At 39.6% G+C, this 23,501-nt stretch overlaps 1 protein-coding gene and 1 non-coding gene across 19 annotated transcripts in view; both read right to left on the minus strand.

Moving 5' to 3' along the window:
- Window positions 1-4,535: 4,535 nt before the first annotated feature.
- Window positions 4,536-4,676, minus strand: LOC111766240 (U4 spliceosomal RNA). Its single transcript, XR_002798334.2, has one exon. It is a non-coding gene; the product is annotated as a U4 spliceosomal RNA (small nuclear RNA).
- An 8,308-nt stretch (window positions 4,677-12,984) lies between these two features.
- The window catches only part of CD86 (CD86 molecule), a 74,356-nt gene continuing 63,839 nt past the window's right edge, over window positions 12,985-23,501 (minus strand). For 12 of the 18 annotated variants that reach the window (XM_012528477.3, XM_058295716.1, XM_004467175.3 and 9 more), the window contains 2 exons: window positions 16,367-16,412; window positions 12,985-14,968 (listed from right to left, as the gene is read on the minus strand). In XM_012528477.3, the coding sequence (XP_012383931.1) occupies window positions 14,917-14,968; window positions 16,367-16,412 (98 nt within the window). In that variant the 3' untranslated portion in view covers window positions 12,985-14,916. Of the gene's footprint in view, window positions 14,969-16,339; window positions 16,413-23,501 lie in introns of all 18 variants that reach the window. The other 6 variants (XM_058295714.1, XM_058295719.1, XM_058295712.1 and 3 more) reach the window with 2 other exon arrangements.

Raw genomic sequence — 23,501 nt, forward strand, 5'->3', positions numbered from 1 at the left:
AAAAGGTAGAAACAGCCCAATCAACAAATGAGTAGATAAACAAAATGCAGTATACATCTAAAATGGAATCTATTCAGCCATAAAAAAAAATGAAGTTCTGATACATGTTACAAAATGGATGAGCCTAAGAAACATTATGTTGAGTGAAATAATCAGACGCAGAAGGACAAACATTGTATGACTCCATTTACATGAAATACCTAGAGTAGGGAAATTGATAGGGACTGAAAATAAATTAGGGGTTAGCAGATGCAGCAGGAGGGAAGGAATAGGGAATCATTGCTTTATGGGTATTCAGTATCTTCTTGGGGTGATGACAAAGGTTTGAAATGGATGGTGGTTATGGTTGTACAATACTGTGGATGTAATTAATACCACTGAATTGTATGCTTGGGAGTGGTCAAATGACAACATTTATGTTATGTATATTTTGCCACAATCAAAACAAAACAAAAAAAGAATGGATTATCAAAATCATTATGCTGAGTAAAAGAAGCCAAGAGAATACATATTGTATGATTTCATTGATATAAAATGTTAAAAAATAAAAACTAATCTATAATGACAAAGCAGATCAGTGGCTGTCTGGGGGCTGGGACTGGAGGGAGGAATGAATGGCAATGGCTATGAGGAATCTTTTGGGGGATAAGGAAATAGAACCTTGGTTTCATCAGTGCCTTAATAGGTGTATAAGTCTGTCAAAGCTCTTCTAATTACATATTTGTTTTTTAAAGATTTATTTATTTTCCCCCCTTCTTCTCCTCCTGCCCCGCTGTTTTTGCTGTCTGCATTGTCTTCTTTTCTCATTTTCTCTTCTCTAGGATTCACCAGGATTTGATCCTGGAGACCTCTGATGTGGAGGGAAGTTCCCTGTCAATCACATCACCTCAGTTCCTGGTTTCTGCTGCACTTCATCTTGACTCTCCCCATGTCTCTCTTTTGATGCCTCATTATCTTGCTGTGTGACTCACTTGTGCAGGCACTGGCCCACCACGCAGGTGCTCATGCGGGCACTCATGAGGGTACTGGCTTACCATGCGGGCACTCGGGCGGACACTGGCTTACCATGCGGGCACTCGGGCGGACACTGGCTTGCTGCATGGGTATGCTTTCTCTTCTTTTTTTTAAAATTTATTCCTCACCACTCCCTCCCCCATTTTCTGCTGTGTCCATTTGCCGTGTGTTCTTCTGCATCTGCTTTGCATTATCCAGCAGCACTGTGAAACTGCATCTCTTTTTTGTTGTGACATCTTGCCGCATCAGCTCTCCATGTGTGCAGCGCCACTCCTGGGCAGGCTGTTCTTTTTTCACATGGGGCAGCTCTCCTTGTGAGGTGCACTCCTTGCACGTGGGGGACCCCTATGCAGGAATGCCTCTGCATGGCATGGCACTCCTTGCGTGTGGCAGCACTGCGCATGGGACAGCTCACCACACGGGTCAGGAGGCCTTGGGTATAGAACCCTGGACCCTCCCAAATGGTAGGTGGATGCTCTATCAGTTGAGCCACATCTACTTCCCCTTTCTTCTTCTTTTTCACCAGGAGGGCCCAGGGACCAAATCCATGTCCTCCCATATGGTAGGCAGAGGCTCTATCATTTGAACACATCTACCTCCCTAATTACATATTTTTACTTAGTTTATTGTTTGAAATTATACCTGTATGAAGTTGATTTACATAGCAAATGGATAAACTTATAGGATTACGGATAGCTATATAATTTGCTGGGCCTAGTGCAAATGAAAATGTGAGGCTCTTTGTTCAAAAAGCAGGAAAGAAGTATTTTCCTTTATTCTATGGTCTCTCTTGATCTGTCATGATACTTTTTATTTGCAATTTTATGCCTCAGACAGAGGGATACTCCTGGAGCAAGCGCAGACCCCCACAGGTAGGCTGGAGGCTGTGCCCCAGACTCCACACATGTGCAGGCATGGGCATAGTGGCTTCTGGATTATCCCTCTCACTAGACCTCAAAGTTGAGCCAGTCATCTCTCCTTCCCATGTAATACCACTCCAATGACAGGAGACAGGCAGCCCCCAAGAGTATTGCAACCTCTGTGTCTGGATGTGGTAGGTTCCTGTAGCAGTTTGATATAGTTATGAATTCCAAAAATAGGTATTGGATTATGTTTGTAAACTGGTTTCTACCTGGGCGTGATTAAATTATGATTAGGGCTTTGATTGAGCTACATCAGTAGGGTGTTGAGTGTCCACCCCTTGGTAGGTGGGGATTCACAGATAAAAGGACAGAGTTGGAGCTTTTTGATGTTGGAGTTTGATGCTGAAGTCTTAAGCTGGAGCCCCAGCAAGTAAGCTCACAGAGAAAAGAGAAGCAAGCCCTAGGAAGAGAGCAACCTGAGGCCAGAGAGAAACAAGACCCAGGAAGAGAGGAACCCAGGAAGCCTAAACCCTGGCAGATATCGGCAGCCATCTTGCTGCAACACGTGCAAATAGACTTTGGTGAGGGAAGCACCTTATGCTTTATGACCTGGTATCTGCAAGCTCCTACCCCAAATAAATACCCTTTATAAAAACCAACTGATTTCTGGTATTTTTCATTAGCACCCCTTTGGCTGACTAATACAGTGCCTGAGCAGTGGTGGATGAGAGGGTTGAACGTACCAAGTAACCCCAGATGTGTCATGGTCCCTGGGGTAGGGACAGACCCTGTTATACCCCATCCGGAGATGCCGTGGGGTGTGGAGCGCCACAATCCCTATCGTATCTGCATCCTTGCCCATTCCCAATGGGGATGTAGGGTGGCAGTGGCTGCCTGATGGGGCAGGGAGGGGGAGTCAGGGGTGCGAGGAGCAGGGATTGTTTGGCTCAGAACCTGTCCCAGGGAGGTGGTAGGGTGTGAGATCAGTGGTGAGCAGAGGCTCCAAACCCTCCAACCCTCAGCATCTGCTGCATGGTTCAACCAGATTTCATTTAAGAAACACAACTTCAAAGATTAAACTATTAAAGTTAGCCTGGGCCCTTTAAAGCATGGGGCTTTGTTTATCTTCCCTGGTCACAAGCACACAAAGCCGGCCCTGGTAAATTCATACACTGGAATACTATTGAGCAATGGAAATGAAGATGCTATAGGCACAGACAACAATGCAAATAAATTTCACCAACATGATATAGAGTGAAAGAAATTAGTCACAAAAGAAAATAGTACAATTCTATTTATATAAAATTTAGAAACTGGAACAAATTGAACTATATTGTTTTGGTGCGCACATAGGTTGTCCAACAATAAATCAAAGAAAGAATTATTACGAGGCCACACTGGCTGCCATTCCAAGCTTGCTGCCCATCACAGCCATTGCTTCTGATGCTTAAATGTTGCCCTGACCTCTGGGATTCCAGGATCTCACCATCTCCATTGCTGCTGAGAAGTCCACTTCTGAAACAGCATCTTCTACTGTTGCCCTGTCCTTCAGAGAACAGCATTACTGGACTTTTCATCAATGCTTGTTCCCTCTCACCCCTGAATGACGTATCCTCAAGGTCCTCCCCAGGAACAGACTGTGGATGCGTTTTCCAGTTTTATATAGTGGGCTCTTTCTAGCATTCCAATATTCCAACTTCTCTATGCCTTTTGAGCTTTTCCTCCAGTTTGCCATAGGAGTTCTGGCCTCCCTACTTCATGTGCTGTGGGTCACATTCTTCTCTAGTCTTCTGGGAGGCAACCCAGCAGAATATTAGAACTGTCACCCAGGACTTTTGCCAGGTGTTAAAGCTCTTACTTGAATTTTTATTCTGCCTCCCTTGAGCCAGCATCCTTGGGATCCATTCCTAGGCAGACTCTCCCAGTTCCTGCCAGGGCATATTAGCCAGGTCCTGCGAGTGGCCCCTGTGGTGTTCTCTCTTTCCTCGATTAGCAAGCCCAGTACTTCCCCAGCCAGATTCTGCTGACACTTGATCTTAAGCCTAGATTAGGTGGCCAGGATGGGAGATGGGGGCAGATCCTGAGGGCAAGTATTGCTTTATAAATAGGGTTGCCACTTAGTAAGTAAAAATAGAGGATACCCAGCTACATTTGAATTTCGGATAAACAAAAAGGTTATTTTTTCATTTTAAAATTATTTTTAAATTAATTTTATTTTATTATAAGTATGTCCCATCAATGTTTAGGACATAACATATCCTAAAAACGTATTCATAATTTATCTGAAATTTTAAAATAATGGCATTCTGTATTTTATCAGGCAACCCTACTTGTAAAGTCCGGTTTTGCTTCTTTTTTATTTTTATGGCATGCCTTTATTTTTCTAAAGATCCTAAAGCAAAAGCTCTTCACGGGTATTTCTGTAAACCCACGTTGAGTACGTTTTGGAGCAGAACTACTCCACGTGGGTTAGATACATAGTGAAACAAAAACCTGAAACAAAAACCCCGATCCCGGTTCACCCGAGAAGCGGCTTAATATCCTTCTTTCACTCTCCTATGCAAACTTCTTTCGAAAACGTATTTTTTCCCTTTCTCCCCTGCTTTTATCACCCTACATTACTTTAAGTCGTCTGTATTTCAAACGTAGAATGTTCAGTCTCCGAAGAGACTGTCAAAAATTGCCAATGCCGACTATATTGCAAGTCGTCACGGCGGGGTATTGGGAAAAGTTTTCAATTAGCAATAATCGCGCCTCAGATACACCTCATTGGCTACGATACTGCCACTGCGCAAAGCTAATAAGGTGCGGTCCTTGCCCCGCTACCCCACGGATGACAAGAGCTTTACAGTGAGGGTGAGAAACTACCAACATATTCGCAGATATGACGCAGTCTCACTGGACCAGTTATATTAAACAACCATCTTCGTAGGAGGTTTCTTGTCGTTGGATCATTGTGTAGGACAATCAGAGTTTGGAAACGGGAGACGAGTCGCCTGGGATGCTGGGGACTCTTATGCAAATAAGCCGGACGTCATCGATTTGGCCGCTGTCCTCTCCGGTTACCACGTCCAGGTTTCCTATGCCCCACCTTGTTGTCCTTTCTAAAATGTCCCTTGTTCCTATCATTTTATTGCTCAAAAACCGTCTTGCTTATGGAATAAGTTCTGGCTACTTTAGCTTAAAACCCATACTCTCTCTCCACGTGGCTCAATCTACCTTTCTCGTCTTACCTCCCACCACTCCCCATGCAAAGCCCGGTGCCCTGCTTAGACTGCTTTTCTTGCTGTTAAGACTCTTTTGCAGCCTTCATGCAACCGGAGTTCTCTATCTTCCTACAAGGGAGAGTTGGCCACTTCAGCAGGTTCAGAGGGTTCAGGGGATTCAAGGTTCTCATTAAATCCTCAGTCTGATCTTTGGCTGCGCCTGCCTGGGCTGCAGGAAATGAGCATCTCTTCAAACGCTATCAAGCGGGTGGTCTCTCACACTGCTTAAAATTGTTGATTAAAAAAAAATAGTTGATTAATAGATCTGAGCCTGCGACTTTCTCCGCAAAAAATCAATAATGATTACCAACAGCCATCAACTCCATAGTCCTTCCTTAGAATTCCTGTGGTCTCATCTGCTCAATTGCTTGACAGTAGCTGCTGAATTTATCAGCACATTGGAATCACTTGGGGCCTTCCAAAAACACTGGTATCCCACCCCCCAGGAATTGTGATTTAATTAGTTGTGGGTATGACCTGGGTTTAGGAAGTTTTAAGATATTCCCAGGTGATTTTAATGTATAGACAAATTTGGGGACTAGTCTAAAATATTGTACGAATGAGTGTACCCCCTTGCACCTGTATTCCATTCTAGCTCACTGGTACAATATAGGTAAAAAGTCTCAGCAATCTGCTGGAGCATCCAGGCAGTAGAATAATTTACCTTCCACCAGTAATGGGGACTTCATTGCCATCCAGCTGGTGAATAATCCTACTAAAAATTCCCACCCTTGGGGTCTTTTTCCTAGGATTTGATATAAAACAATTTGGTAATTTTTTCCAATGTTTAACACGGATGATCAGGACGTTCCTTGTTGATTACCAGTATTTCCTGCTGAAAAGAAATAATTTCTAGTAAGGCCTGGCTATAAGTAATTACTCAGGAGAATGAGAATTCTTAAAATTAAAATTTTCATTGCTCTCCCATCTTGTTTCTTTAAGTCTTGCTACAGTATTTTTTTTTTCTTCCCCAATCAGGACTCTTTTAACCCTGAGGTCATTGACACATGTTAATATGCATGGCTGGTTTGGACACAGGGACAGAATTTATTTTTAACGTTAAAAAAAGCATTTGTTATTTTTCCTTTCTTTATAACTGGCACGGGAATCTCAAATATAGCTCGAACACTGTAACTTCAGGAGAGTTCAACAAATCCATTGGAAAGAGAGGAAAGTGTGAAAAATATATGTGAAAGAACTGATTTGATTATCTAGGCTAGCTTTTTTTTTTTTTTTAAGGAATGAACTTGGTGTTTCTCCATCAAGTGGACACAGCTCAACTGTTCTTAGAGAGGTTGTGAGGCTGAAGCCTGAGGGCAAATATTTGAAGTGAGTAGTTAAAAAGTGGCAGGTGGACTGGTGGAAACAGCATGTAACTAGTTTGTGTTACCACTCAGTGCTGTCACTATACTCTGGCATGTTCTCATAATGAGCTTCAGGAATATGGTCTGGGTTGCACAGTGTGAGCTGAGGAAAGGTTTTAAATTATTTGGGAGCCAGTGATCAGAGAGCAAAGAACCCTTGCTTCCTGACTATTCCCTGTGTCTCTGTTCTTTCATGCCTGAAATTAACCTTTGCCCTGACCCTGTGCAGGGTAGATGTTATTGGAAAGGAACCAGTCACCTTGGTGATTAAACCAAACACTGCTTTTTTCCTAATACTATTTCCAGTCTGCTAGCTGTGTCTATATAATCCAGCCTTTTTATTTTCATATTTTCGGTTTTCTTTTCTCCTACTCTGATTGAGTGCAGAAAGCTCCCGTGACCCATCTCTTCTAAGCCAGCTCCTTAAGTTTCTTTTCCCCTCTAGGGTTTGCTTCAGTCTATGCTCTTGCTGACTACACCCTGATGACGCCCTGTTTTGCAGCTAACAGGAAGCATGGAAGGTCACAGTGAACAGGGAAGTACCCTGGACCAATAGTCAGGGACCTGACTTCTGATTACTGTTCTCTGATGGTTGGTGCCTCCCTCTCCTCTCTGCCCTTTTCTACCACATAAAATGGGAGGGCTCTATTGGATGCTTTCTTCATTTCTTCCATTCCTTCTAGACTGTTAGAAAAAGCTGCTGGCTTTTTTTTTTCTTTTTTGACTCTATACATTACTTAGGAAATCCATGAGTTCACAGCGTTTAATTTCAGTAACAATGACACACGATCAAATCATGAGTTACCTGGGAAGAGAAACCACTCCACCATGTGCCTTGACTAGTGGTGAGTTGGCGCAATGACCAGGAGGAAGAGTCACATTCTGAATAAATTTGTGTATATTTTTATAAGACTTTCTTCCCCCACGATAAAAATGGTAAAAAAAAAAAAAAAGCTGAACACTGTAAACTTTGTCAAGTTACATATCTTTATAAAAACGACCTCACTTTGCTTGTGAATGTATAGAGAGCAACATGAGTGGTGCCAGGATAAGGAAAATGAAAGTGCTCAGTTTTTTCTGCAAACATTACTAGTAGACAGCCTTGATCCAAAACACAATGTTTCTGCCACCTCTATGATTCTGATTTAGACCCTACAGGTACAGGGTTCTACAATTACTTTTCTCATCCATGTAAGAGCATTCTGTTAGTTAACCACTGAACTTTTAAGTATAAATTAATAGGAAGTGGCCTGAGAAGTGGGAAATCTTACACCCTTTTTTCATAAGATTTGAAAACTACGGATTCTGATTTCTTTTCCATTTCCTTCATTACTCATGCCTTTTATCCTTAATACTTGCTACACTGTTTGCAGAAAAACAGTTTTAAAAAGAAATACAAAGATAACTGCCCACATAATTGGCAGTGTTTTGTTGCATACTAGCAAGGTTGATAAACTTTGCAGTAACTGGGCATTTTTTTCTTTTTTATTCTAATATAACTTTGCCACACCAATCATACGTCCTTATTCAGACCCATTTCTGAGCCTTCACTTTTTGTTTCTCATACCTCCAGACTCTGCTTCCTAATACCAGTGGTACTCAGTCCCCATCTCCCATCAGGTCTAAAGACTTTGACTTCTTTTAAGCTCTAAAATTATATGGTTTCACGCAAAGAGAGGTTTACCTTTAATTGAAAAGGATGTCTACTACAATTGAGGGGTAAATAGATGATATGCCTTAACCTCCTAAGAGTCATATGCACTATAATCCTAGTTCTTCCTGATGGGGAAGATAGTCTTGTGTGACTGCTATGAAATAAGGGGTCCTGGGGCTAAGATGGGTGGAAGGATGATTATCATGGGTGGCCACATGCAGCTTTGTTAGGGAGTAAATCCAAGGCATACTAAGATTGAGAAAGAGGAGCTGATTGTCTGATCTCAGTGGTGAGGCAAGGATTTGTTGTCTTTGGTAGTCAGAAGTCAGGCCAGTTTGGGGAAAGTTGGAATGGAGAGCATGAAACTGTCCAAACTGAGAGTTTAGGACTAAGGTTGTGCATAGCACAAGAAAACTTGCTTATACAATGGTTTCAAGTTACTCCTGGGAAACCTGGAGCATCTCTATTTGTTCACCAATGGCCAGGGTTATGAGGCTAGTTGGGGAAAGAGAGTGTTGGGACAGACACTAATTATTGTTGTGTTCTGTGATCCAAGGATATGGTGTCAGTTGTAATTAAGTATGTGATGCAACAGCGGTAGAATTATTTAAGCTGAATTTAAGGATGGGTGAGATTCTAATGGAGATAGATGGGGTTCAGAGATACAGAAAGGCATAAGTAAAGACACCCCAGAATATACTAGCTTATTTGGAGGAATGATTAGTAGTTCAATCTGGCAGGAGCATGGTTTTCCAATATGAAAAGAGAGAGAAATAAAGTTGGTAAGTCACTGAGTTAATTTAAACTACTTAGCAATCCCACATTTGATGATTTTGGATTATAGAATGAAAGCAGTCAATGGTACAATCGTTGACTATTTTGAATAGTGGAGTTCCAGGTAGATTAAATACATATATCTAACTCGATCACTTTCTGAAATTCCACTAAAATGAAATAAAAATGATGTTTTAAATTTAAACAGAAAAACATCAACAAGCACAGGAAGAATAGGAAAGGATACAACAGAGACAAAATTTTGGAATCTGAAAAGTGCATAGATGACTGGTAACTGACCTTGGAAGCTGGGGCAGCCAAATCCTAGCTATCAGAGGGGAACAACCCAATTTATACCTCAGAATCCTCAAATGCCCTAGGAATTGGCAGGACAAGGAACCAACTGAGGGTGAAGGTTGGGGGGAAGGATGGGAATCAAAGTGAGGATTAGGTGAAAGTTGTTTGAGGAGTTGAATTTCCTTTCCCAATTCATACAACTGGGCAACATTCTCTCCCATCCTGGTAGAAATCTGAAGTTACATTTCTTGGAGGGGGTAAAACAGAGCATTTTAATTGGGAGACATCACTTAAATTTGAGGATGGGGTTACCATATGAAAACACATAGTTTAAGTAAATTTGTGCATACTGAGTAGAGTCTGCAGATATAACACCTCTTCTCTCACTTGACTTCCAAAATACTGGCAGCTAGACTTCTATCTTTCAAACAAGGTACTAGAAAACTACAAACCCAAGAGGAAAGACTTAAAGATGGTTTGCAATAAAGTTTTATCCAGATTTATTTACAGCAAAGCTAAAGTTTATAATCCATAGATAATCCAGAAACTTCCAAAAAATGTTTTGTTTCCCACTCTTTATCATAAAATTACAATCAAGGATCACCAGACTTCTTGGGAAAGCCTCTAATATGGATGATGTAGACCAAAGCAAACAGTTAAAAATAACTTGGAGGGTTCAGACACAATGCAGGAAATTAAAATAAACAAACAAACAAACATGCAAACAAACATCCTATCATTAATATCCTCAAAGTTAAATGAAACAGACTCCTTCAAAAAGAAACATTCAGAGAACAAAAATGAACTCTTGGAAATTAAAAAAACATGATAGCAGAAATGAAAAATATAGTAGAAATGTTGAAAGATAAAGTTAGGAAATCTTTAAGAAATGGAACAAAAGAAAAAAGAAAATGGGAGAGAAAGATAAGAAAATAGAAGGGTCAATCTAGAAGAGCCAACATTTGGAAATGCAACATCCTAGAAAGAGAGATAATGAAACAGAGTAGAGGAAATAATCACTGAAATATTAATTCAAGAAAATTAAAAATTCAATATAATTCAAGAAAATTCAAATATAATTCAAGAAAATTTCCCTGAGGGAGGATATCAGCTTCCGGATAGAAAGGGTCACCTGAGTGTTAATACAATGGATAATAGGCACTTCACTACAAAATTTCAAAACATAAAGATAAAGATAAGGAGAAGATCTTAAAGCTTCCAAAGGGGAAAAATATAGGTCATATAAAAGATACAGAATCACAATACTTGCAGATTTCTCAGCAGTAACACTGGAAGCCAGCGACAGTGGAAATTGTTTCCAACCCAAACTTCTATACCAAGCCAAATTATCAACTAAGTGGGTGAACAGGCTAAAGATACTTCAGAAACACAAAATCCCATTAAATTTCCTTCCCGCATATCTCTCTTCAGAAAATTATCGGACAATATGCACAACCAAAGTGAGGGAGCAAATCAAGGAAGACGAATATATGGAACACAGGAAATCTGGCTCAGGATGACTGTTGTACACTAGACCCAGGATTTTAATTTTTTCGGATTGGAGCAGGTTTAAAAATTTGTGTCTAAGGGCAGTGCAGGAGCCCATGTCAGTAAGTATCTTTCCTTCGGTAGTGAAAGCCAATGGAAACTTACTTATAAGATCCACAATGATGCTGGCATATGGATGAGACTGAAAACTGAGACAATAAAGAAGTATATTTCTAATATGGTGATTTACACTGAAGACTGATGACTTAATCATCTTAGCAAAAGTCTTCTGATCCCCTTAGGCGGTGGTGCAGAATAAAGCCAAATCTACCAGAATAAGGGGGAACGTATGCGGGTGCGTATATATGCATATAAGTATATACTTATATATTGGCTATTGTCCCTATGGAAGGATACATAAGAAGCTGGAGATAGGAGTTGCCTCTGGGGAGAGCCTGAATGAGAAAGAAGGGGTGGATGCTAGAGCTGGAGGAGTACTTGCCTGGCCTGATGATGACCAAATGTGGCAGGAAGGTGGAGGTGGGCTGTGGGTGTTGAGGGAAAGGTTGGAGGGAAGTACTCAGAAATGAGTCTTTGCTTTCAAGCTTGGATTAACAAATGTGAGGACACTGAGTAGATGGAACTGATGCCAGAATGGCAAAAGGAAGGAGGGTCAATTGCAAAAGAATAATGAGTGGCAGGCACAGAGAGGAAGGGCTTGAGACAGTGAATATAATTCACTTTCCCATTATCCAAAAACTCATTTATACTGGATTTATTATGTGCCTTATTATCCATAGCTTCTGGCCTCATGAGATGATGGAATGGCCCATGGAAAACTCAGTGACAGGTCCTCTGGAAGTCACAAACTCGGGGGCTGAAGTAATGTAGTGCCAGATATGGTATAGGCACTTAACTTGCAACCAATCATAATGTTCTCTCCCTATAGCCAGAAAACACAGGCTGGGAAAGGCATGGAGAAGATGAGGCACCATGTAACTTTTCCCAGCTCTGCCACTCACTAAATTAGTGATGTTGTATAAATTACTTTAACCTCTCTGGGCCTAGGTTTCCTCATCAGCAAAATGGCCATAATGTCCCATTACCTACATCGCAGGGTAATTGTGAGGAATAAGTGGGAAGAGTGTAAAGGTTTAGAAGAGATCCTAGTACAGGGCAAATATGCAGTGTGTGTTAGCTAGTAGTAGTAGTATACTTAATGACCTCTATAACCTTTTTTACTTTCCTTTGAAACTAGCAGATCTAAAGAATTTAATGGACAAGGGAGGGATAGTTTCACTAGAGGGAATGTTAATGTTTCATTCCTTCTGTATGTTTGAAGCTCTATATCGGTTCCAGTGGTGAAGTTATATACATCTCTTCCTTCCCAGTTTTGTTTTCCCCCAGAATTTTCCTGGATAGTTTCAAATGCTGTATATATTATCTATGTGTATGCATTTATTTTGTAATTCAGGTGTTAAGTAAAATAAAATGTCTGCCTGCATTGGGCATTCCTGGGAGGGACCCCCTTCTGAGAAGGGCTTTTCAAAAGACGAAAACAATTGACTTGCAGGAGCCTTCCGAGAAAATGGAGCCCACCTTACAGAACAGCAGAAAAGCAACATTGGCTAATAAGCTGGTTTCGGTCCAGTAGAGATAGCTTACCAGAATGGACAAGTATACTGTTCTAATCAATGTATACCTGCTCCCCAATTTGAAAGACCCCCCTCCTCCATGTAAAATGTCAGTCAATCCAAACATTTCCTTGCTTCCAGGTTTGCCCTATATGAACATCTCCAGTCCACTCCCTTGGAGATTCACGAGTCACTCAATAAAGCTGCGCGATTCCAAATTAAAGGAAAAGTTTTCTTTTATCAAGGGTATTTTCAAGGACTATTTTATGTACATTTCAAGGAATATTTTATGTACATTTTCAAGGAATATTATGTACATAATTTAGAAATGGAATCATATGAAAGGATACAAACTAAAAAGCAAATGTTCCTTGTTTAACTCTGAATTTCCCAGTTTTCCTAAGAAACAACCATTCTTACATGATTTTTAAAATGTCTAATTACTGGGATAAACATACAGAAATCTATATGCCCCCCTTTTCTTATATGATGGTTAAGGAAGAGGAAGGAAGAGAGATTTGGGATAATTCAGAGGCTCGGGTTACTGAAAAATGTAACATTAGGAGGACAAAGAGTGTAACATCAGACTATGAGGGTTAAAGAGTACTATTGAAGTGGAAGCAGAAAATGTAGGCTTTTAAATCATTTTAATAAAAATTTACTGAGAACTATTCTGTACAAAACAGACTCAAGATGCTTAAAGTCAAAGGCATAAGGCACACAAATGATATTACAAAGATAAGCTTGGCTGGCACAGCAGTTTAGAACACTCTAGGGTATTTTACATAGACTAAAAAGAACTATTTCTTTACTTTATAGGTTTTTCCCTTTTTATATAAATTCAGAAGAGAGAAAGAAGGAATTATAACTTCCATCAGGGTGAACACAGACGGCTTCATGGAAGAGAAAGCTTTTTATTTAGGACTTGAGTATTGGGCAGAATTCAAGGCCCATGTTCATAATGCTCCTTGTTTCTAACCTTTAACTTTTGATTTAGGTTTTCTACATGTGTTGTTCAAATGAAGTTTCCCAAATCTCTGAGGCTGAGCGATATTTTCCTTCTAGGCCAAATTCTCAGCCCACCTGTCACTCAAACAGCATGATTAGTTCCATCTATGTCAAACTCTTAGAGAATCTGCTGAAGCATTTAATGTAACTCCAAAAGCTTTTAATGTAACTCCAATCTGCTGAAGCTTTTCATGTAACTCCTTTGACCTGGGTAAAAGAAGTTTCTCCTCCCCTTTCTATATTTTGAACAAAATCATTTACTTCTCTTCTCCATGCTTTCGGGTCCCCATATCCTAAGATGTTTCTTTATTTTGCTCTAGTTTTCCTGGAACATACCAGATTTCTCTGTTCCCTGAAGCCTTCTGAAATGTGCAGGATTATGGGGTGTTCCCCTGCTTGAATGGATCAATTTCCCCAGCTTCCCCAGCTGGGCTTGGGCCTCCCAAAGTTCTCTTTAGGTTTGAACCGAGGCTGTTCCTCCCTTAGTGCGACTCCCTTTGAGCCAGGGTTTCTGAACTTCTTTCTATTGGGTTGGCACATTCCTCTCCTGTCCTGCTGGGCAGTACTCCTGCTCCTTCTCAGCGATTAGCTGACAGAGTCATGAGCCTCCTCCATCCCATTATCCAGGCCGTAGCTCTCCCACCCAGCTCTTCCGGCCCGATAAAACATCACAATCATTTGGGTACCATCAAAAATTTCAGCCAGGCTTAAGTCCATTTATACAGACTGTCCATCTGTTGCCTGTTCCAAGGCTTGTCAAAAGAATGGCCATCTCTGTGGCATTACTGTTGGTAGAGATCTTCCTTTTTCTCTCTCCATCTCTTTTGAGGATTGTGATCACTCTTTTGGCTCTTGCACAGGTGCCTCAAGTCAAGAAGAGAAAATAGGGGTCACAGTGTACACCCCTTTCCTGTTTCAGTCAGTGCTCTCTGCTAAGGCTTATACCCTTGAATGTTAGCAACAGCCCAAGTGGAAATAGTTCCAGGATCCAGAGCTGGTTCCATCTCTGTCTCTTCTGATTTCTCAAATATTTTAGTCAGTTCACTGTCCAGAACACTAGGACACTGTTTTTCTTATTGACCCTAAGAGAGATGAGCACTCCTTAGCAAGGGGTAGACTTTTCTCCAAGGAATAGTAATTACCTTGTTACAGTTATGTTTCTTTATATTTTAAAATATTAATATCAAAACTATAAAGCCATAAAATATATACAATCCCAGGTATATAAGATGAACTGAGACATTACTTTAGAATTCAGGGCAAATAAGAGCCAGGATTCCAGAAACTGGGTGTTCTATATATAATTAAAATGATAAAATCTGCTCTTAGCACAGGGAGCAGAACTGGCATTATAGAGAGGCTATTTCACTTGGAGGGAGTCCTGGAGCTCACATTCTTATGAACATTAATATTTTCTTGCCTTCAGAGAAGGGTTATAGAGACAATAAAATTTGACCAAAAACTTGCAAAGATAAGGGTATATAAAATGGCTAATTATATGGGCTTTCCACTTCAATTTAAAATGTGTTGCATTTTTGTTTCCTGAGGGTAACTTCAAGGTGAATTGGGTTCTTCATCAGATTTTTCAGGCGCCTGGTCTTCTACTCTGGAAAAATTATGAAAAAAAGAAAAAAAGAACTGAGGGAGATTTCACAGTCACCATTTCCTTTTTCCAGATTTCAATGATAGGACAGAATATAGTGGACCATAGCAATAGCAAAGAGGAGAGAGAAGCTATTGAAGAAAGAGGTGGGGAAGACAGGAGAAAAGAACCCTGTTCCACAACGTCTTCCATGCTTCTTTTAACAACTACTGTTTTTTTGTGGGGGTGGGGGCTGGCCCTGCCCCCTCCTTTGTTCTATGCTAATTCCCTGCTCTGTTACCTCTGCAGATTGTTCCAAACCGTTTCTGAACTGATTCTGACAAGAGCAGGCCAGATCACAGCATCCTGACTCAGCAGCAAGACCACTGGAATAAGTGTCACAGAGGCAGGTGTATCCAGGCGAGTTCTGGGCCTTCCCATGGCCCCTGCACCCTAGGAATCCCTACCCTGTCTCTCTGACCCAGCTTGTGACTGCAGATTGCTCTGATCCCTTGATCATGCGGCCACAGCCTTGATATTCTTGAGAACCCAATTCCTCAGAAGAGATGGAGGTACAGACCATCTGTTCACCTCATGTTGCAAAAGGACTGATCACCAGGTACCTTCTTTTGTTACTTCATGCATGCATTTATTCTTTCAACAAATATTTACTGAGCACCTACTATATGCCAGGTATGTACCAACTGCTAGCAGAACAATTATGAACAAAACTGCTATGGTCTCTGCCTTCTAAAGTGTTTAGTTTAGTACAATTTATAGAGCTTAAAAAGATAATTACACAAATAAATAACATGTGAATGTCATGAAGAAAAAGCATAGGGATTCACATAGCACTGAAACAGGGCAACATGATCTAGTTTGGGAAGAGTTTTTGAGAAAGTGCTGCTTAAGCTAGAATCTGAAGAGTGAGCAGGAATTAACTAGGTGAAGAGGAGGCAGAAGAACATCCCAAGCAGAGGGCACAGCACATACAAGGACATGCTGCTGGACGGAACATGTTATCACTCCTCACTCATTCGTGTATTTGTTGGGCATATATAGGGTACCCACTAGTTACAGGAATTACCTTGGTCAATAAGATGCAGCCATTGTCCTCTGGGAACTCCCAGGAGTCTATAGCCCAGCTTAGGTGAGCCCACACTCACCACATCAGATCCCTTTAGTACTGAATTCTACTGGACCATAACTGAATTTGCTATGCCCATTGGGCATCATGTATTGGACATCCTCCCCTCCATTTATAGACAGGGCATTTCCCTTCAGGACCTAACTAGTCTCACTTTCCTCTCCTTTTTCATTAGCTCATGTTTGCTAAGGTTTCAGGATGCCTTGGGCTCAAGCTTATCCAAATTATAGACCTTCTGGGGATCATACCTCTTTCAGCAATGTTGTAGGACTCACCTGTCCTCAGTCTGCCCACTCTCTCTGCCTTCCACTCTGATGGTTTCTGAAAGAGAACAAAAACAATCTTAAAAAATGTATTGCCTGTCGTTACTAAAAGAGGCTAAGTTTCAAGAGGCTCCAAAGTCCTAGCACTGGAGAGAAAAGTCACTGTGGCCTTATATGTGGACTAGATGGTTACTCAAAAGGCACAATTTCAGGGGAACCGAGGAGTCCCCTGCATCCAAAAAAAGTAAATGCCTTCCCCTGCTCCTTGTGCCTTAAGTTCTAATGTTGGAAATATGTTTTTCACTTAAAACTCTATCCTTAGCTAAAATAAAAATACCACTGGGAGGGTTTACATGTTTAGTTTTAGCAAATATTTAGTTATCAGAAAAGAGTTTCCAATCTTTTTCTAAAAGCAAGGTTTAGAAAGAGGAGGAAATGGAAATTTTGAAGATTTGATGCCTAAATGGATTGGCCAACTTGTGCTACCAAGTATATACAATGTTAGTACAAGGGACAGGTCCAAGTAGGAAATCTCGAGCTGGCTATATCTCCCAAAGCCTGAGTTACTCTTGCATGGACTTACTACTAATACAGATTGGGGTACAAATTCCTCTAGGTTGACTGTTGTGATGGTGCTATTGTCCCACTCAGAGACTCATAGGGTGAATAGGGTCTTCTTAAACATTTCTTATCATTGAAGGTTCTCTTTTATGTGTATGTGTGTGTATACATACATACATATATATGTATTGAGGTATGATTAATATGCAATAACATTTAATCATTTTCAGTGTAGTGTTTGATGAGTGTAACAAGTGTATACAGTCATGTAACCACCAACAAACTCAAAATACAGAGCATTTATATCACCCACCACCTGTTCTTTTTCAAACAATCTCTTCTCTCCGTCCCATTCTCTGGTAACCACTGACCTGATTAATATCACACTAGTTTTGCCTTTTCTAGAATTTCACATAAATGTAATCAAAGAGTATACTGTTTTTTTCTGCCTGGTTTCTTGAACTAGTACATTGTTTTTAAAATTTTAATATTCATTTTTTATTAATATTTTTAAAGAAGCTTTAGATTACAGAAATGTTACATTGAAAAGATAGGGGATTCCTGTATACCTCTCCCCCTCCCTCTCCCACACTTTTCCCCATTAACAACATCTTTCATTAGTGTGGTACATTTGTTACAATTGATGAACACATATTGAAGCACTGCTACTAACCATGGTCTATAGTTTACGTTATGCTTTACACGTTGCACTGCAAAATTTTATAGGCTTTGACAAAATGTATAATGGCCTGTGTCTGTCATTGCAATGTCATGTAGGACAATTCCAATGTCCCCAAAACGCCCCATGTTACATCTATTCTTCCCTTCTTCTCCCCTCAGGACCTCTAGTGACTACTTGCTTTATATCAATGTTACAAGTTCTTTCATACTAGAATAATGAGTCTACTTTAGTCCATTGTTGCATTCCCCCCTTATGTTTGTTCATTCCTCAATCTCTAGGATTTTGGAATGGTGATGCCCACTCTGCTTCTGATTGAGAAGGGGCTTAGATCCTATGGGGCAGATGGGTGGAAGAATCTTGCTTGCAGTTGTAAATACGATCTTTTTTTGGGGGATGGGCATTGTCCATTAGTTGTCCTGGGTGAGTCTGATGAATTGGAGGGTAGGTGCTGCCTGCAACTCTGCTTGAGAGTCAGGGCTCAACTGGCATAGAAACAGCTGGAAGATTTAAATCTCTGGGACACATATTTAACAGGTATAGTACTAATTATAGGTTCAAATAAAAGGGGCATAAGAACCATGTGTAGGAAAATTATAAATGAGAGTATAATGCTTTTGAGATTCATCCATATTGTTGCACGTTACATGTAGTTCATTCCTTTCTGTTGCTCAGTAGAATTTCATTGTATGCATATACCATCATTTGTTTATTCAGTCACCCGTTGGTGAAAATTTAGTTTGCTCCTTTTTGGATATCATGAAAGTTTTCTTGGGTAGATACCTAGGATTCCTGAGTTGTATAGCAGTTCATGACAGTTCCAGTTGCTTCACATCCTTTCCAATACTTAATATCCTAAATCTTTTTAATTTTAGCCATTCTAGTGGATGTATAGTGATCTCATTATAGTTTTAATTTGCATTTCCCTAATGACTAATGATATTGTGACTATATAACTCTTATTTGCCATTCATATATCTTTTATGAAATAACTGTTCAAATATTTTGTCCCCTATTAAATAGAGTATCTTTTTAAGACTGAGTAATAAGAGTCCTTTATATATTCTAGATACAAGTCCTTTATTAGATAGATGATTTGGAAAAATCTCCCACACCATGACTTAACTTTTCATTTTCTTAACAGAGTCTTTTGAAGAGCAAATATTTTAATTTTGATGAAGTCTAGATTATCAATTTTATCTTTTCATGTTTTGTACTTTTTGTGTTCTAGTTAACAAGTTTTTGCCTAACCGATGTCACAAAAATTTTCTCCTATTTTCTTTCAGAAGTCTTTTTAAGCTCATATTCAGGTCTATTATCCTCTTCAAATTGTATTTTGTAGGTGAAAATCATTTTTATTCTATGTGGATATCTAATTGTCCCAATACCATTTGTCAAAAGGACTATCCTTTCTGCATGGAATTACCTTGGCACCTTTGCTGAAAATCAGTTGACCATATACATGTGAGTTTAGTTTTTGTACCTCTATTCTGTTCTGTCCTTTCACCTTATCACATTGTCTTGATTACTGTAGCTTTATAGTAATTCTTGAAGTTAGATAGTATAAGGCCTACAACCTTCTTTTTCTTTTATTCAGAATTGTTTTGGAAATTTTAGGTCCTTTGCATTTCCATATAACTCTTAGAATCATATTTTTAATTTCAACTAAAGAGCCTGCTACAGTTTCAATTGGGTTTGAAATGAATTCATAGATCAATTTAAGAGAATTTTTATCTTAACAATATCATCTCTTGATTTATGAACATAGCCTGTATCTCCATTTTTTAAAGATCTACTTTAAATTCTGTAGCTAATGTTTTTGGTATATGGGACATGTACTTATTTTGTTAAGTTTATTCCTAAGCCTTTAATATTATTGGCTGCTATTGTAAATTGTATTTAATTTTTTTCACAGTCCAATTGTTGGTATGTAGAAATATGATTGATTTGATTTTTCTATCGACCTTGTATCCCGTGATTTTGTAACACTTACTCCTTAGTTCTAGGTTTATATAGATTCCTTAGGCTTTTCTACAAGCATGATCATGTCATCTGTGAAAAAAGGCAGTTTTGTTTCTTCCTTTCTAATCTGTTTCTACCTTTTATTTCTTTTTCTAGCCTTTAAAGCTGGCTAGGATCTCCAGTACAATGTTGAACAAAAGTAGTGAGAGTGAACATCCTTGCCTTATTCCTGATCTCAGGGGGAGAGCTTTCAGCCTTGTATTATTAAACATGATGCTAATGGCAGGAATTTTGCAGATATCCTTTTAACAGCTGAGGAAGTTCCTTGTATTCCTCGTTCTCTAAGGGGTTTTCTTTCTTAATTTTATTATGAATGGATGTTGATTTTGTCAAATGTTTTTCTGCATCTGTTAAAATGATTAAATGGTTTTTCTTTTTTAGTCTTATGGTGGCTTATTGTTTGAGTTCTGAATGTGGAAACTCCTTTATATTCCTGGGATAAATCCCACTTGATCCTGATATATTATACATTTAGCATATTCCTAGATTTGAACTGTTACTTTTGTTAAAGATTTTGGCATCTTTGTTGGCAATGGGTGTTTACAATTTCCTTTTCTTGGAATGTCTTTTTCTAGTTTTGGTATCAGAGCTCCCCCTACCTGCATGTAGTCTTTCTGCTGCCTGTCGTCCCTTTCTACTCTTGTTTCACATATTTTGTCTGGTTTCTAATTAGAAATTCCCATAATTGTTAATTCTTCATGGGGAGAAGCAGAAGTCCGTTCCTTTTATATACTATTAAGATTTAACTGCTAGAAAATTCTTTCTCTTTTCCTTATAACTTCTTATAACCTTCATCCACTGATATGCCCTTCAATGCCACACAGGTTTCTTCGCACCCTGTCTGCTCTTCAGCTATTTGAAGATAATGCTTTTGCTCTCCCCGAGGCTCCTTTTCAGGCTAAGCACCCTCAGTTATTCAGCTATTTCTCATCTGACTGAGCTTTCAGAGACCTTATAAATGCAGCGAGGTTCTAATTTTGTCAGAGTTCCTTTTAAAGATTATGGTGTGTATAGCTGAATAGAATGTTTCAGATGTTTTTGGACCAACACAGAATAATTAAATTATCCTTTCATACCCATGACAAAATCATCACCATAAAAAAAAAATGCCTCTATTTAAAAATGAAAGCAGACAATAAAAAAGGCAGAGTCTAAACTTTTGGATTCCAAATTTAGCATTTTGAAGGACAGTTTGATGATATCACACCAACTCAGTCTTTAAACCCTCCAAAGGTTTCTGTTTAAATGTTGGTTAAAAGTGATTTATCCTAGAAAAGATACTGCCCTTTTAGAAGTCATTCCTGAGAAATGCTGAGACTTTTCTAGGTTTGTATGAGGGAGGCAAATTCTGAAAGTTGTTGGTTGCTAGGGCACTATTACATAGAGATATCAGTCACACAAGACCCAAATGAGGAAGTAAAATTTCAGGAGATAGAGTTATTTCAGTCTTTCTCCGCAGTGGGTAAACAGGGTAACTTCTGATGGGGAAAAGACTAATTCATAGTTACAATTTCTCATGTCCTATCTGCCCTATTTGGCAAAACAAAAAAGAGAAGAGAGATTAGAAGCTGGCTAGAATAACCACAGCATTTCCCTTTTACATGCTAACAGACAAAACGGTAAATCTGTATGATTTAGGAATAGAAAAGCTGTAATTAATTCACAGGAAAGGACATTTGATGTCAGTTTAGTTTGAGGGTTGTCTCTTCTAAGAATAGGATTAATGTTGGATTAAGAGGAAGTTCCATTTTTGGGAAAATAACTACTGGCTTTGGTAGTTTGTATCTCTGAGGATTGATCATGGCTGTTTCCATGTCTCCCTGTTGAAAGAATCCAGCTCCTTAAGGATGCAGGACTGAGATCCTCTTTTCCTTGCTGACTGTTGGCTTCTAGAGTCTGTCCACATTCCTTGGCTCCCAGTTCCCTTCCTTCATCTTCAAAGTCAGCAATGGTGGGCTGAGCTTTGGATTTTCCCCCTTCTTCTGCCTCATCTCTATAACTCACCTGGTTAAGGTTCTCTGATTCAGGTGAATAGATTGGGCCCACCTGGATAATCAGGGCTAATCTCACCATCTCAAAGTCATGCCCTTAATTTCATCTGTAAAGTCCCTTGGGCCATGTAAGATAACATATCCACAGGTTTTGGGGATTAGTTTATGGACATCTTTGGAGGGGGGAGTCATTATTCTGCCTGCCACAAAGCCAATGCTGAAGTATTCACAGAGCAAGTGGAGATGTTGCTGAAACTACAGAGCCTGGACTTACAAACATCTCATCTCTGTGTAGGATGGTTTCACAGTACATCTCCCTTATTTCAGCGATACTGAGGCTCCTCTCTTTGTCCAAACTCACTGGCACAAACAACTGTCTGCCCAGACAACTTTTCCCTACAAACATTCTTGGGGTTCATTATATGTGCTATGCTTTCATTGTATTCTGCCTTTGCCACTCAGCTCAACTGACCATTGCATTTACACACACAGCTTTGTTGATCCCCTTCCCACATCTCTCATGTGTACCCACACATCCCGTTTAACTCCTTTAGCTGGACTCCTAAAATTTTTCGATTGCCTCACTGAGGGAAGAAATATGCTTACTCTCTTCTCCATCTCTTTTTTTTTTTTTTTTAATTTTTTTATTTTTTATTGAATTTGTAATAATATTACATTAAAAATATATATGTGAGGTCCCATTCAACCCCACCCCCCCACCCCCCCCTCTCCCCCCCCCCCAACAACACTCGTTCCCATCATCATGACACATCCATTGGATTTGGTAAGTACATCTTTGGGCACCTCTGCACCTCATATACATTGGTTCACATCATGGCCCATACTCTCCTCTATTCCATCATGTAGGCCCTGTGAGGATTTACAATCTGTGTTTCATTTGTAAGCTATTTATTCTAAGGTGAAAGCAAATTTAGGAAACAGCTTATTCACAAACTGAAGGTTGCTTCTGCACATTTGGCTAAGTCTAAAGGTCAATGAGACTGAAAGAAAGAGAAACTCAAAACTCTCACCTCGAAAAGCCAAAGCTTGGACAAGCATGATATGTATGTCTGTACATCTGACCATGTGCTCTGAATTTTATATTTTTATATCACAGGAATCTCTCAGCACAGCCAATAGTTTGGCTATTTGAATGATTCTGCCAAATGCTTCGTATTAATTTATTGAAATTTGCTAATCATTCCTCAAGTCCTTATTTTCAAAATACAGAGATGAAATGAATTTATTCTCTGGACTGATCGTAAAATCAGTGCACTGAATTCTTAAGTAAGATGTTGACCATCTTGGACTTTTTGCCACAAGTGAGTAAAAAGGTGTTACAGTTGAATTGTGTCCCCCAGAAAGACATGTCAAGCCCTAAGCCCCAGTTCATGAGTGTGACCTTATTTGGAAATAGGGTGTTTGAAGATGTGATTGGTTAAGATGAGGCCAAACTAGATTAATATAGGCCCTAATCCAATATAACTGGTGTCCTTATAAGAAGAGGGAAATTTGGACTCAGAGACAGATGAAGTGGGAAGAAGACCATGTAAAGATGAAAGCAGAGATTGTAGTGATGCAGCTACAAGACGAGGGATGCCAAAGATTACCAGCAAACACCACATGACGGCTAAGTTTATGTGCCAACTTGGCTAGGTTATGGTGTCCAGTTGTTTGGTTAAATACTGGCCTAGTTGTTACTATGGCAGTATCTACAAGTAGTTGACTTTAAGTAAAGGAGATTACTCTCAGCAATACAGGTGGCTTTGTCTAATCAGTATAATCTAATGATGCTGTAGAATGATGTTTAATGACATTGAAAATTTTCTTGCAACATTAGAAAATACTACATATAATATTATTCAAATTGTGGAATATTTTCCTTCTAATATTA

This window comes from Dasypus novemcinctus, chromosome 4 (genome assembly GCF_030445035.2).
Source record: "Dasypus novemcinctus isolate mDasNov1 chromosome 4, mDasNov1.1.hap2, whole genome shotgun sequence".
NCBI classification, from domain to species: Eukaryota; Metazoa; Chordata; class Mammalia; order Cingulata; family Dasypodidae; genus Dasypus; species Dasypus novemcinctus.